At 45.2% G+C, this 14,267-nt stretch overlaps 1 protein-coding gene across 5 annotated transcripts in view; it reads left to right on the top strand.

The window, feature by feature from the left end:
• LOC140399035 (tubulin beta-4B chain-like) overlaps positions 1-14,018 on the top strand; it is a 250,834-nt gene extending 236,816 nt beyond the window's left edge. For all 5 annotated transcript variants that reach the window (XM_072488102.1, XM_072488103.1, XM_072488104.1 and 2 more), the window contains one exon: positions 12,841-14,018. In XM_072488102.1, the coding sequence (XP_072344203.1) occupies positions 12,841-13,898 (1,058 nt within the window). In that variant the 3' untranslated portion in view covers positions 13,899-14,018. The remainder of the gene's footprint in view (positions 1-12,840) is intronic.
• Positions 14,019-14,267: the final 249 nt, after the last annotated feature.

Genomic DNA, 14,267 nt, shown 5'->3' with positions numbered 1-14,267 from the left:
AAACATTGGGGTTTCACCACTTAGGCCACTGAACCATGAAGGGAGATGAATGAATCAAATCTTTAGATGGTTTGTAGAAGCTGCCAATCACAGACCACTACTAGAAAGCTGTGAATGGCTTGCAGCTCATGGATCTGTGGGAACCAGAGGCAGGTCACAGCTGTTCTCCTTCATGGAATGGACACGTTGAGCTGCAATGTAAGTGTTACAGCTGTAATTCCTCTCACTTCCCCGGTCTAGACTGCTCTCTAGCTTCCAGACATGGGTTTCTTTTTGTGGGGGGAGGGGTAAGTCCCTTTGGGTGGGTGTCCCCTATTACATGGGTTCCTGTGGGAGGTTTCCTATTACTGGGGTCCCTGTGGGGGTCTCCCTATTACTTGGATCCCTGTGGGGGTCTCCCCATTACGAAGGTCTCGAGGAGCTGGCAGGTAGAGTCAGCCCCGTATTTAAAAGGTGGGTGGGGGGAAACCAGGCAATCTGTGGGTGGGGGGGGGGCTGTTGTGTGGGGGGTTCAGAACCTTTGTTCGGTGCCGTGGGGGGAGATCAGGCTGGCTGACATGCAGGGGGGGGGGGTGAACATGATGTGCGCATCATGCATGTCTGTGCCTCTGGGCATTATATGCACAACGCCTTCATCCTGGCACACACAATGGATCCTGACACCTTTGAGGTGCACCCCCGGGTTAGGGGTTGGCTTTTGGGTAACGGGTTATCTGCTGCGGTCATGGCTGATGACACCTATCCGGAGGCCACAGACTGATGCAGAGACCCGATATAACGACGCGCATGCCGTTGGGACGTGATCGAACAGTGCTTAGGCATCCTGAAGATGCGGTTCAGGTTCTGGACTGCCCTGGAGGGGCCCACCAGTATAGCGCTAGGAGAGTCTCCCACGTTGTGATGGTAAGCTGCATCCTCCACAACATCGCGCAGCAGAAAGGCGACATGCTAGGGGGGGAGGGGGGGGGGGGGGGGGGTGAACGCCCGGGCTTGTCCGACGAGGAGAATGTGGAAGAGGGCCATAAAGGGCAGGCACAGGAGGACGCACAACATGTGCGCCTGGGCTGGCGTGCACGGGACGCTCTAATTGCCTCCAGGTTCACTGACTAGGGGGCTGACTGACAGCACGGACATCCCTTCCTACCCCTACACCCCTCCCCTCTCCCATTCTACCCCCCCTTCCCTCCCTGCTACCCCCTCCGTGATTCCTACCTGCGGATTCGGGCCCTGGGTTGGCCCTGGGCGGCCTTATATGCCCGCTAGGTACAATATATCAGTAAGAGCTGGTTTGGTTCATGGGATGGAGGATGGTGACGACCCGCTCTGCGATGGGCTCTGGTGCTCCGCATTGCTTGACAACGTCTGACTCCTGCCCACTTTCCACCGTCCACCTGGGTGATCTCTGCATGTGAGCAGACCATTCCAACACACGGTCCCACCGTACCCTTGGGGTGGCTGCCCATGACCACCTCCACCGTCTGCCCATCTCTTCCCCCCCAGGCCCCTCTGCAGCCAGCTAAGCCCATCCCTCACACTCTTTTGAAAGAGCAGGTTAGAACTTTTATGCACATGTGTGTATTTTACAAAGAACATGTGAACTAACGGTTTGTGCCCCAGCCCCTAACAACGGTTTATGCCCCAGCCCCTATGTGCTGCACCAGTGCCATCTTAACTTGTGTCTACATTTCTGGCGTTACAGGCCCTACTGCTATGTTTAGGTGGATCCTCAGGGGGCACATCAGGAGTGTACGCGGCCGTCTGCGAATCCCGTCCTGTGACCTGGGTCCCCTCTGGGAAAATCGGGCCTGAATGGGCCCGACAGTCGACAGGGTGTCCCATGTGGCGTAGTGCCACACTGTTCTGCCTGTTGCCCATCGGAAGCAGCAGGGACAGGAGGAGGGGGCGCAGTCTGAGGGGCTGCAGTGTTCCAGAACGTCTCCTGCGGGAGACACTGGCATGGGCTCCATCAACTCCTCCTCTTCCCTTGGGGTGCCCGATGGCCCCCAGGCTACTCCGTGGGACGTGGATGTGACCAGAGCAAACTCCTGGTGCTCCCTCGTCACCTGGCGCCACCAATCCTGGAGGCCCACTCTTGTCTCGACATGGGTCTCCATGCTCGCGGTCATGGAGCCCAGCGACTGGGCCAACTCCCTCTGGGACTGTGCCACATCACTCAGTGTGATGACCTCTCTCCGGGACTGGCTCAGGTCAGCCAGCGCCCAGGCAATGCCAACAACGCCCTCAGCCATAATCTGTTCTGTCTAGGCCAAGCTCTGGAGCACTGCTGCAATGTTCAGGTGGCCTGCAGCGTATCATACTGATTCACATTACTTTGTATCTGCCATGCGGCTACTCATTTCACTAGTCTATGCCCTCCTGTAGTTTGCAACTTTCCTCTGAACTATTTACTATGTTGTCAGTTTTGTAGCATCTACAAACTTCAACATTGTATTCCTGTACAAACAATGGTTGTAACACCAACCCCTGGGGAACCCTACTCTCTGCCAGTCAGGAGCACATCCATTCACCATTACTTCTGCCCTGTCATTAGTCAGCCAATTATCTATCCAAGTTACCTTCATCCCCTGAATTCAACATCTTAATTCTTAGTTTTGAATACACTCAAAATGTGGGGTTCTGACAGAATTATCTTGCAGATATTAACCCCCCCCCCCCACTATGTTGAAGCTATTTTACTGTAAATAGTGTTTTTCATTGCTGACTGTAACATAACATTAATAATAATAATCTTTATTGTCACAAGTAGGCTTACACTGTGAAAATCCCTTAGTCGCCACATTCCGGCACCTGTTCGGGTACACAGAGGGAGAATTTAGAATGTCCAAATTACCTAACAGCCTGTCTTTCGGGACCAGTGGGAGGAAACCGGAGCACCCGGAGGTAACCCACGCAGACACGGGGAGAACGTGCAGTCTCCGCACCGACAGTGACCCAGCAGGGAATCCAACCTGGGACCCTGGCGCTGTGAAGCCACAGTGCTAACCACTACCGTGCTGCCCTATAAACTATTATTTTTATAATTTAATCTTCTGCAGGCGAAGATGCTGCCTCAAAATGAAACCAGTTCCCCAGAAACATGGGGAGGGTGGTTAGAGGAGGGTTAGGTGTTGTGGACAGGAAACACATAAGTACAGAATTCATGGACATCCTGCAGATATTAATTGCAGGATGTCTTTTAATTTGTCTTTTTACAGGTATCTTTAGGCCTCTACACTAGGCCGTGGTTAAGGAAGAGAGAGCAGGTAGGAAGGGAGAGAGTGATCACAGCTGGGAAGGATACTGATCATTGCTGGGGATTTCAGATTGGGTTTGGAAAGTGGAAAGATTGCAGGGGTGGGGGAGAATGGTGCAGCGGCATGGAGTTGGTGGAAGATCATAGGGTGGGGAGAGTGAGGAGGTGGAAGAGATTGAGTTGGAGGGGCTCAGAGCGAGGACAAAATCACAGATAGGGAGGAATTAACTTGAAATTGGGAGTGTGGGTGATTGTGGAGCTTGAAGGAGATAAGCTCATTTGTCTGGGAGAACACTCAATCAATCCTCCTGACCTACATAATGTGAGCAATCCAACCTTGCTCATTTGTCTCCTTTTACCCTGTTGGGTTTCCTGAGCCCTGGGAAATATGGTCAAAATGGGTATAAAGTGAAAAAATACTTGTAAAAATGGGGCACTCAGCCTCATTAAAACTTTCAACCAGTACATTGATTTCCTGAATGGCTTCTTAAAAACTGCAAGTGAGTGGATTTGAGCTGGTATGACAGTCATTTTTGAATTTTTTTCACATTTTACCGTCTCACCCAAATCCACTTATTCTTGGGGTTAAATAACAAAGTTATAAGCAAAAGACCACCTGACAATGAGGCTGGAAGTTGTCTTCTGGGAGTTTGGTAACTCCCCTTTGCTCTATATGTGGAGGTTGGAATTATTTTAAAGTAAACAGAGAAAATCCTGAAAATAAATTGTCTCCCTGTGTATTAGTGAGTTAATGCAGGCATAGCAGAACATGGTACAGCAGGAAAATCTCAGGTTTCCTGCTTTATGCTGATCCATGCTGGAGTAGCAGTAGAGGTTCTAGAGTTTAATTCTGTATCCTGTCATTATGGAAAGGAAATTACAGCAGGTTTCCATAAGCTTTTACTATGCAGCAATCCTTGCTGGAAATGTGCATATTTGAACAAAAACTGAAGATCGGCTGGATTCTATTGTGATGCACTCAGGTGTTGAAAAGTTTGCCAAAACGCCACAGCAACACTCATTGGCCACTTGTGACCACTTGGATGACAAAAAGAACAGGTGTAGAACCAATATTCCAGGAAGGACTCATGGCCTTTATGAATGAGGAGAGAAGTAATCAGTAATGGGGTTGTGTGAGGTGGGTTTAAGGTACCAAAGCTGAATTTGAGAAGCATGTCAGTAATTATAAATCTGTCATGCCTCAATCCAAAGTGAGATAGAACATAGAACAGCACAGCACGTACAGGCCCTTCAGACCACAATATTGTGCCAACCATTTATCCTAATCTAAGATCAACCTAACCTAATTTACAGCTGTCCATGTGCCTGTCTAAGAGTCGCTTAAATGTCCCTAATGACTGTGACTCCACCACCTCCGCTGGTGGTGCATTCCACGCACCCACCACTCACTGTGTAAAGAACCTACCTCTGACATCTCCCCTATACCTTCCTCCAATCACCTTAAGATTATGTCCCCTCGTGACAGCCATTTCCGCCCTGGAGGAAAAGTCTCTGGCTATCCACTCTATCCATGCCTCTCACACCTTGTACACCTCAATCAAGTCACCTCTCTTCCTTCTTCGCTCCAGTGAGAAAAGCCCTAGCTCTCTCAACCTTTCTTCATAAGACATGCCCTCCAGTCCATTGTCATGTGAGAGTACCTTTAAGAAATGGGTGTTTAAGAAATATACCTTTAAGAAATGGGTGTTTATCAGTGATGTCAGAGTGTGGGTAGAGCTGGGCTGTCTGTCAGCTTTTTACATTCGTTTTAGGCTGTTTGCTGCAGGGTGTGTTTTAGTTTAGTTTTCAAAGCTGGACAGCTGCAGTCACAGCCAGAAGGTGTATTAGAGTCTCTCTCTCTAACCTAAAGACTGTAAATCGATCCTGGTGATTTAAAACTAATAACTGCTCTCAGTAGTGACTTTAACCTGATGTGCTTCTGTTGAAAGGTTTTGTTTTAAGTCTTATGGATGTTAAAAGGAAAGTAAGAATTACTTAGTGCTGTATTCTTTGGGGGTTGTATTTTAATTAATGGTTGCTAAGATGTTCACTGTATGTTTTAAAAAGGTTACCTTGAGTTCATAGAATAAACATTGTTTTGCTTTAAAAAATACTTTTCTATTTCTGCTGTACCACACCTGTAGAGTGGGCCGTGTACTCCCCATACCGCAATCTGGTAAAGGTTGTGGGTCAGGTGAACTCCATGATACACTTTGGGGTTCTCTAAACCCTGGCCCATAACAAATTGGGGGCTCGTCCGGGATAAAAGTCTATCTATTGGATTGGCTTTGTGAACTTAAAGACAGTGAGGGGTGAGCATATTGTGGGTGGTATTTTAGTTTGAGTAGGGAGTGTGTTGTGGACAATGGCTCTTTCAGAGGCTCTGAAGTTTTTCGGGGTGGAGACGGTCACACGCAGTACCTTACGGACAGAGACTAAAAGCAGACTGTTAGATTTGGCAAAAACATTGCAGTTAACATTACCTGACAAAATGAGAAAAGATGAGGTCATTATGCATTTAAAGTTGCCTGAGATACAGTTTGACTCAATGGAAATGGCAAAAATTCAGTTACAAATTAAACAAATGGAACATGAGAAAGAATTAAAGCCGCTTGAATACGAAAGAGAGAGAGAGGAAAAAGAAAGAAAACGAGAGAGAGAGTAAAAAGAAAGAGAAGAAAGGAAAACAGAAAGAATAGCCCTAGGAGAACAAAGAGAAAGGGAGGTACCGATCAGGGAAAAAGATAAAGAGAGAGAGTTTGAACTTCAGAAACATGACAGTCAGTTAAAATTAGGCATAAAGGGAAACGTACAGTTGGATGATAGTGATGAGGATAGTGAGAAAGAGCACCAAAGTCGAAGGCTTGGTGGGAATCTAATTAAATACGTCCAAGCATTGCCTAGGTTTGACGAGAAGGAGGTAGAAGCCTTTTTCATTTCATTTGAGAAGGTGGCTAAACAAATGAAATGGCCACAGGACATGTGAGTATTACTGATTCAGACAAAGCTGGTAGGTAGGGCTAGTCAAGTGTTTGCATCATTACTGGATGAGGTATCTGGGACATATGAGGAGGTGAAAATATCCATCTTAGGTGCATATGAACTGGTGCCTGAAGCCTACAGACAAAGGTTTAGAAATTTATGGAAAAGATTTGGTCAAACTTGCATAGAGTTTGAAAGGCTCAAACAGAGTAAATTTGACAGGTGGAAAAGGGCCAAAATAGACAAACGTATGAAGCTCTCAGAGAAATTATACTTTTGGAGGAGTTTAAAAATTCAATTCCTTGATGTAGTGAGAATTCATGTGGAAGAGCAGAGGGTTAAAACTGCGAGATTGACAGCAGAAATGGCAGATGATTATGAATTAGTTCATAGATCAAAGCTTGGTTTCTGATTTCAGCCTGTGAGGGATAGAAACTGGACACATGAGAAATACTCAAGTGGTAAAGGTAAAGGTGATCTGATGGGAGATAATAAGGAGAGTGTACCTCAGATTAAAAAAGAAATCCAGGAGAGTGGAAAAGAAATGAAAAGTTTCAAATGCTTTCACTGTAATAAACTAGGCCATGTAAAGTCACAGTGTTGGTGGTTGAACAAAAGCACTGGGAAGGCTGATGTGGTAAAACAGGATAAGACAGTAGGGTTTGTTAAAGTGGTAAAGGAAAGCCCAAGTGAAGTGAAGGTGGTGCAAAAGATTGTACAGCCTGATCAAGAGGTGATTGATAAGAAGGTGCCAGATCTCTTTAAAGAATTTGCTTGTGTGGGTAAAGTTTGCTCGTGTATCAGGAGGAGCAGGTAAAAAAGTCACAATTTTAAGAGATATGGGAGCTAGTCAATCTTTAATGGTAAGAGATGAGGAGTTATGTAGTTTGGGAAGAATGTTACCAGAAAAGGTGGTAATATGTGGAATTCAGGGTGAGAGGAGTGGTGTTCAATTATTTAAGGTAAGGCTGGAAAGTCCAGCGAAGAGTGGTGAAGTGGTAGTAGGAGTAATAGAGAAACTACCTTGTCCAGGAATACAGTTTATCTTTGGTAATGATATAGCCAGTAGGGTATAGCAAGGAGGTGTTGCGAGTTGCACATGAGGTACCAGTGGGAGGTCATTTGGGAATAAGGAAAACTCAAGCTAAAATCCAGAAACATGTTTATTGGCCTGGACTACATAAAGATGTAGTTAAATTTTGTCAATCATGTCACACATGTCAAGTGATAGGGAAACGTCAAGCAGTGATAAAACCAGCGCCCATAATATCCATTCCAGCATTTGAGGAACCTTTTAAAGGGTCCTAATTGATTGCGTAGGACTGCTTCCTAAAACAAAAAGTGGGAATCAATATCTTTTGACTATAATATGTCTACTAGGTTTCCAGAGGCTATTCCAGTATGTAATATTACAGCTAAAAAGATTGTGGAGGAGTTACTTAAATTCTTTACTAGATATGGACTACCCACAAAAATACAATCGGATCAAGGATCAAATTTTACCTCAAGGTTATTCAAAGAAGTTATGGATAGCTTAGGAATAAAACAACTTAAATCAACTGCATACCATCCAGAATCGCAGGGAGCGTTAGAAAGGTGGCATTAGACATTAAAGACAATGTTGAGGGCTTATTGTCAAGATTATCCAGAGGATTGGGATCAAGGAATTCCATTCGTACTGTTTGCAATTAGGGATGCATCAAATGAGTCAACCAAATTCTGTCCTTTTGAACTAATTTTTGGTCATGAGGTAAGAGGACCACTTAAATTGATTAAGGAAAGATTGGTGAGTGAGAAATCGGAAATTACATTATTGGATTATGTGTCAAATTTTAGGGAACAATTAAATAGAGCAGGTAAATTGGCGAGAGAACATTTAAAAGTTGCACAAAATATGATGAAACGGGTAGCGGACAAGAAATACAAAGTTCGTAGTTTTGCGAGTGGAGATAAAGATTTAGTATTGTTACCAGTGGTAGTGGAACCTTTAAAAGCTAGGTTTTGTGGACCTTATCAAAAGGAAATTAAGTAAGGTGAATTATGTGGTAAAAACGCCATATAGAAGGAAAACTCACTGAGTGTGTCATGTGAATATGCTTAAAAGGTACTTTGAAAGGAAAGGAGAGAAAAAGGAGGAGGTTTAATGATTCTATTTCAAAGTGACGAACCAAATCCAGACGACTGAATTTGACATACCTCAAATTAAATTGGAAAACGAGGATGTTCTTAAAAATTGGGGTAAATTGTTGAGTTACCTTCCAGAGGAAAAACAAACTGACCTGAAAGAGTTATTGATATCACGTGGGCATGTTTGTAGAGATAAAGTGGGAAGTACTCAAATGGCTATACATGATGTAGATATGGGAAATGCTGTTCCAATCAAACAACATCCATATCGACTTAACCCTTTAAAATTGGCACAGGTTAACAAAGAGATTGAGAGTATGCTTAAAAATGGCATTATTGAAGTGGGTTGCAGCCAATGGAGCTCACCCATAGTGATGGTACCAAAACCAGACGCCCCAGCCACATTTCAACGGTTAACTAACAAATTGTTTCAGGATTACCCAATTGTGCGGTATACATCGACGATCTGGTAATTTTCAGCCAGACATGGACAGAACATTTAAACATCTGATGGAGTTATTCGATCGACTACAGGAGGCGAGTTTGGTGATAAACCTAGGCAAAAGAGAATTTGGAAAAGCCCAAGTCACTTTCTTTGACCATACAATCGGACAGGGTCGAATGGTCACACGGGATGTGAAACCTAGTTATTGAGGAGTTTCTGATACCCTCAAGACGAAGGGAAATAATGTGATTTCTTGGCATGAGTGGATTTGATCGAACATTTGTGCAAAGGTTTTGTAGCGCGGTTGCTCCACTGATGGACTTGCTGAAGAAACGTCGAAAATTTCAGTGGACAGCAGAGTTTCAACATGCATTTGACTGCCTGAAAGGTGTGATAACCAATGCTCCTGTGTTGGAGAATTACAAGGGTCTCTGTGATCAGATTGAACTAAAGTATCTGACTTTAAAGAGAAATGCCGAGGCGTAGAGAAATGGACGGATCGTGCAGAGACCCTCTTGTTCAAAGAGACTGTCAATCGAGAAGGATTCCAGTTGGAGGAAAAGAAAAATGGACTATATTATTATACCTGTTGCGTGTGTTGTTTTTTAAAATAAAAAAGTATATTTACTGTGTGCATTTCTTAAAGGATAATGAAAAGGTGAAAAATGAAACCATCTTGAAGTTGATGGTTTATTTTTTTTCTTGGGGTGAGGTGTCATGTAAGAGTACCTTTAAGAAATGGATGTTTAAGAAATATACCTTTAAGAAATGGGTGTTTATCAGTGATGTCAGAGTGTGGGTGGAGCTGGGCTGTCTGTCAGCTTTTTATTTTTGTTTTAGGCTGTTTGCTGCAGGGTGTGTTTTAGTTTAGTTTTCAGAGCTGGATAGCTGCAGTCACAGCCAGAGTCTCTCTCTCTAACCTAAAGACTGTAAATCGATCCTGGTGATTTAAAACTAATAACTGCTCTCAGTAGTGACTTTAACCTGATGTGCTTCTGTTGAAAGGTTTTGTTTTAAGTCTTATGGATGTTAAAATGAAAGTAAGATTTACTTAGTGTTGTATTCTTTGGGGTTGTATTTGAATTAATGGTTGCTAAGATGTTCACTGTATGTTTTAAAAAGGTTAACTTGAGTTCATAGAATAAACATTGTTTTGCTTTAAAAAATACTTTTCTATTTCTGCTGTGCCACACCTGTAGACTGGGCCATGTGCCCCCCCCCCCCCCCCCCCATACCACAATCTAGTAAAAATTGTGGGTCAGGTGAACTCCATGATACACTTTGGGTTCTCTAAACCCTGTCCCATAACAAAGCCATGCTGACTATCTTTAATCAAACTATTATGTTTTTCTAAATAATCATAAATCCTATCTCTCAGAATTCTTTCCAACATTTTGCTCACCACAGACATAAGATTGACTGGTCTGTAATTCCCAGGAATTTCCCTATTCCCTTTCTTGAACAGGGGAACAACATTTGCCTCACTCCAATCATTCGGTGCTACTCCAGTGGAGAGTGAGGATGCAAAGACCATCGCCAACGGCGCAGCCATCTCCTCCCTCGCTTCCCGTAGTAACCTTGGGTATACCCCGTCAGGCCCAGGGGACTTATCTATCCTGATGTTTTTCAAAATTTCCAGTACATCCTCCTTAATATCAACCTGTTCGAGTCTATTAACCTGGTTCACACTGTTCTCATGAGCAACAAGGTCCCTCTCTCTAGTGAAAACTGAAGCAAAATATTCATTTAGAGCCTCCCCTATCTCCTCAAACTCTAGGCACAAGTTCCCTCCACTATCCCTGATCAGCCCTACTCTCACTCTGATCATCCTCTTATTTCTCACATAAGTGTAGAACGCCTTGGGGTTTTCCCTAATCCTTCCCGCCAGGGCTTTTTCATTCCCCGTTCTAGCTCTCCTCAGTCCATTTTTGAGTTCCTTCCTGGCTACCTTGTAACCCTCTAGAGCCATGCCAAATCCTTGCTTCCTCAACCTTATGTAAGCTTCCTTCTTCCTCTTGACTAGAAGCTCCACTTCTCTTGTCATCAAAGGCTCCTTCACCTTACCATTCTTTCCTTGTCTCAGTGGGACAAAACTATCCAGCACTTGCAGCAAGTGCTCCTTAAACAACCCCCACATTACTGTTGTGCATTTCCCCAAGAACAACTGTTCCTGCTTTATGCTCCTCAGCTCCTGTCTAATAGCAGTATAATTTCCCCTCCCCCAATTAAATACCTTCCCATACTGTCTGTTCCTATCCCTCTCCATGACTATGGTAAAGGTCAAGGAGTTGTGGTCACTGTCACCGAAATGCTCTCCCACCGAGACATCTGACACCTGGCCTGGTTCGTTGCCAAGCACCAAATCCAATATGGCCTCTCCCCTAATCGTCCTATCTACATATTGAGTCAGGAATCCTTCCTGTACACACCTGACAAAATCTGCTCCATCCAAACCATTTGCAGTAAGGAGGTTCCAGTCAATTTTAGGAAAGTTGAAGTCACCCATGACAACAACTCTGTTACATCTGCACCTTTCCAAGATCTGCCGTTCAATCTGTCCCTCCATCTCTCTGGTGTTATTGGGGGGTCTATAGAAAACTCCCAATAAAGTGACTGCTCCTTTCTTGTTTCTGACTTCCATCCATACTGACTCAGTAGACAAACCACTGTGCTACTGTGCCGCCCATAAAATTACCTCGTACAAATTTCATGTAGAGAGGCACAGGATGATGGGTTTGGAAATGGAAAAGTGACACACACATGCTAGTATTTTGTTGGGCCACAATAGGGGGAACTTTACTATGCATCTAACTATTGTATACCTGACCTCGGAGCAGTTACTATTGATACTGGGGCTGATTCTCCCAAATTTTCATAGAATTTACAGTGCAGAAGGAGGCCATTCAGCCCATCAACTCTGCACCGGCTCTTGGAAAGAGCACCCTACCCAAGGTCCACACCTCCACCCTATCCCCATAACCCAGTAACCCCACCCAACACTAAGGGCAATTTTGGACACTAAGGGAAATTTATCATGGCCAATCCACCTAACCTACACATCTTTGGACTGTGGGAGACAACCGGAGCACCCGGAGGAAACCCACGCACACACGGGGAGGATGTGCAGACTCCGCACAGACAGTGACCCAAGCCGGAATCGAACCTGGGACCCTGGAGCTGTGAAGCAATTGTGTTATCCACAATGCTACCGTGCTACCCCGTGGAGCCCAAGTGTTTGCGCTGTCGTGCTTCATGACGGCGCGAACCGGGGCCCGGGTACGACCTATTCTGTCCCCCACAGAGGGACAGCACAGCCTGGAGCGGTTCAACATGGCGTCGGTGTTCAGGGGCCGATCGTGCAGGAAAGTAGGCCCGGGGGGGGGGGGGGGGGGGGGGGCCGGCCCGCCGATTGGTGGGCCCCGATCGCGGGCCAGACCCCATCGAAGGCCCGCCCCCCCCCCCGGCCGTTCGCGCAGAGTTCCAGGGGTGAACGGTGCCAGTGGGACTCTTTCATATACATGCGGCCGCTCGGCCCATCCGGGCCGGAGATCGGCGGCCCCGCCAATTCCAACGGCCCATAGCCAACGGCGCGCCAACCACGCTGGCGCAAATGGCGCCGATTGTCCGCATCTCGGAGAATTGCGCACCGGCGTCGTGGCACGGTTGCGGCGATTCTCCGGCCTGCTGCGGGGGGGGGGCTCAGAGAATCGCCCCCAATGTGTTCCTCTCCCAGCACTAAAATCTCTTATCATTATTCACATAAACAAATCATATAATGCAATTATGAAAACACATAACAGATTGTGCTGAGGTACGGTTAAGATCATTGCTGAAGTAGCAACAATAATCACGGACTTTATTCCTTTGCACTTGTGCAATTCAAAAAATCTTGGCCATTGATGCTCTTGCAAATGCTGTTCAAGCAGTTCATGCAGATAAGCACAAGCTTTAAAATAGTGTACAAATGTAATCCCGGATAATTTATATATTGCTGAAGAGTTGTAAGAATTTAAATTGTTATTGTTTGTTGCAGGTCAGAGCGGTGCTGGTAACAACTGGGCCAAAGGACATTACACTGAAGGTGCTGAACTGGTTGACTCTGTTCTGGATGTGGTGAGGAAGGAAGCTGAGAGTTGTGATTGTCTGCAGGGATTTCAGCTCACCCATTCACTGGGTGGTGGCACTGGTGCTGGCATGGGCACACTCCTCATCAGCAAGATCCGTGAAGAATACCCAGACAGAATCATGAACACATTTAGTATTGTACCATCACCAAAAGTGTCAGACACTGTAGTAGAACCTTATAATGCCACTCTGTCTGTCCATCAGCTTGTGGAGAACACTGATGAGACTTACTGTATTGATAATGAGGCTCTTTATGACATCTGTTTCCGTACCCTTAAGCTGACAACTCCCACTTACGGTGACCTGAACCACCTTGTGTCAGCCACCATGAGTGGTGTAACAACCTGTCTGCGTTTCCCTGGTCAGCTCAATGCTGACCTGCGTAAACTAGCAGTGAACATGGTCCCTTTCCCCCGTCTGCACTTTTTTGTGCCAGGTTTTACTCCTCTGACCAGCCGTGGCAGTCAGCAGTACCGTGCCCTCACCGTACCTGAACTTACCCAACAGATGTTTGACGCCAAGAACATGATGGCTGCCTGTGACCCTCGACATGGCCGCTACCTGACCGTTGCTGCTGTTTTCCGAGGGCGCATGTCCATGAAAGAGGTGGATGAGCAGATGTTGAATGTGCAGAACAAAAACAGCACTTATTTTGTTGAATGGATTCCCAATAACGTTAAGACAGCTGTCTGTGACATCCCACCTAGAGGTCTCAAAATGTCTGCCACATTCATTGGCAACACAACAGCCATTCAGGAGCTGTTTAAACGCATCTCTGAGCAGTTTACTGCCATGTTCCGGAGGAAAGCTTTCTTGCATTGGTACACTGGTGAGGGCATGGAAGAGACTGAGTTTACTGAGGCAGAAAGTAACATGAATGACCTGGTATCTGAGTACCAGCAATACCAGGATGCCACATCTGGAGAGGAGGCTGAAGAGGAAGAATTAGGCGGAGAAGAAAATTAAGCTATATATTGTGTATTATCTACAAAGCTTCAGGAGTGCATGTCGTCTTTTGCCATTCTGCACTTTCTTGTTTTGATATCAAATGCTACTTTGTAAGGGAATAAATTTAAATAATTGCAATGCAGTTTTGTTGGAGTGTTGTTTTCAAATTTTGAATCCAATGTGTTTGTATTATTTAATGAGAGATCTTCAACCCCAGACAGTGATCCATTGCTAAATTGATCTATAAAATGTACAGTAGCTGTGCGAAGATGTTTTAATTATATAACGATTGGTACAACGTAAAGAAAAAGACTTTTAATGAGATACGAGCAGATATAAAATAATTCAAAAATTACTATTCTGTATCTTAATAAAAATCTTCAGTTG

Source organism: Scyliorhinus torazame, chromosome 22, assembly GCF_047496885.1.
Source record: "Scyliorhinus torazame isolate Kashiwa2021f chromosome 22, sScyTor2.1, whole genome shotgun sequence".
NCBI lineage: Eukaryota > Metazoa > Chordata > Chondrichthyes > Carcharhiniformes > Scyliorhinidae > Scyliorhinus > Scyliorhinus torazame.
This window is presented reverse-complemented; position numbering and strand designations above follow the sequence as displayed.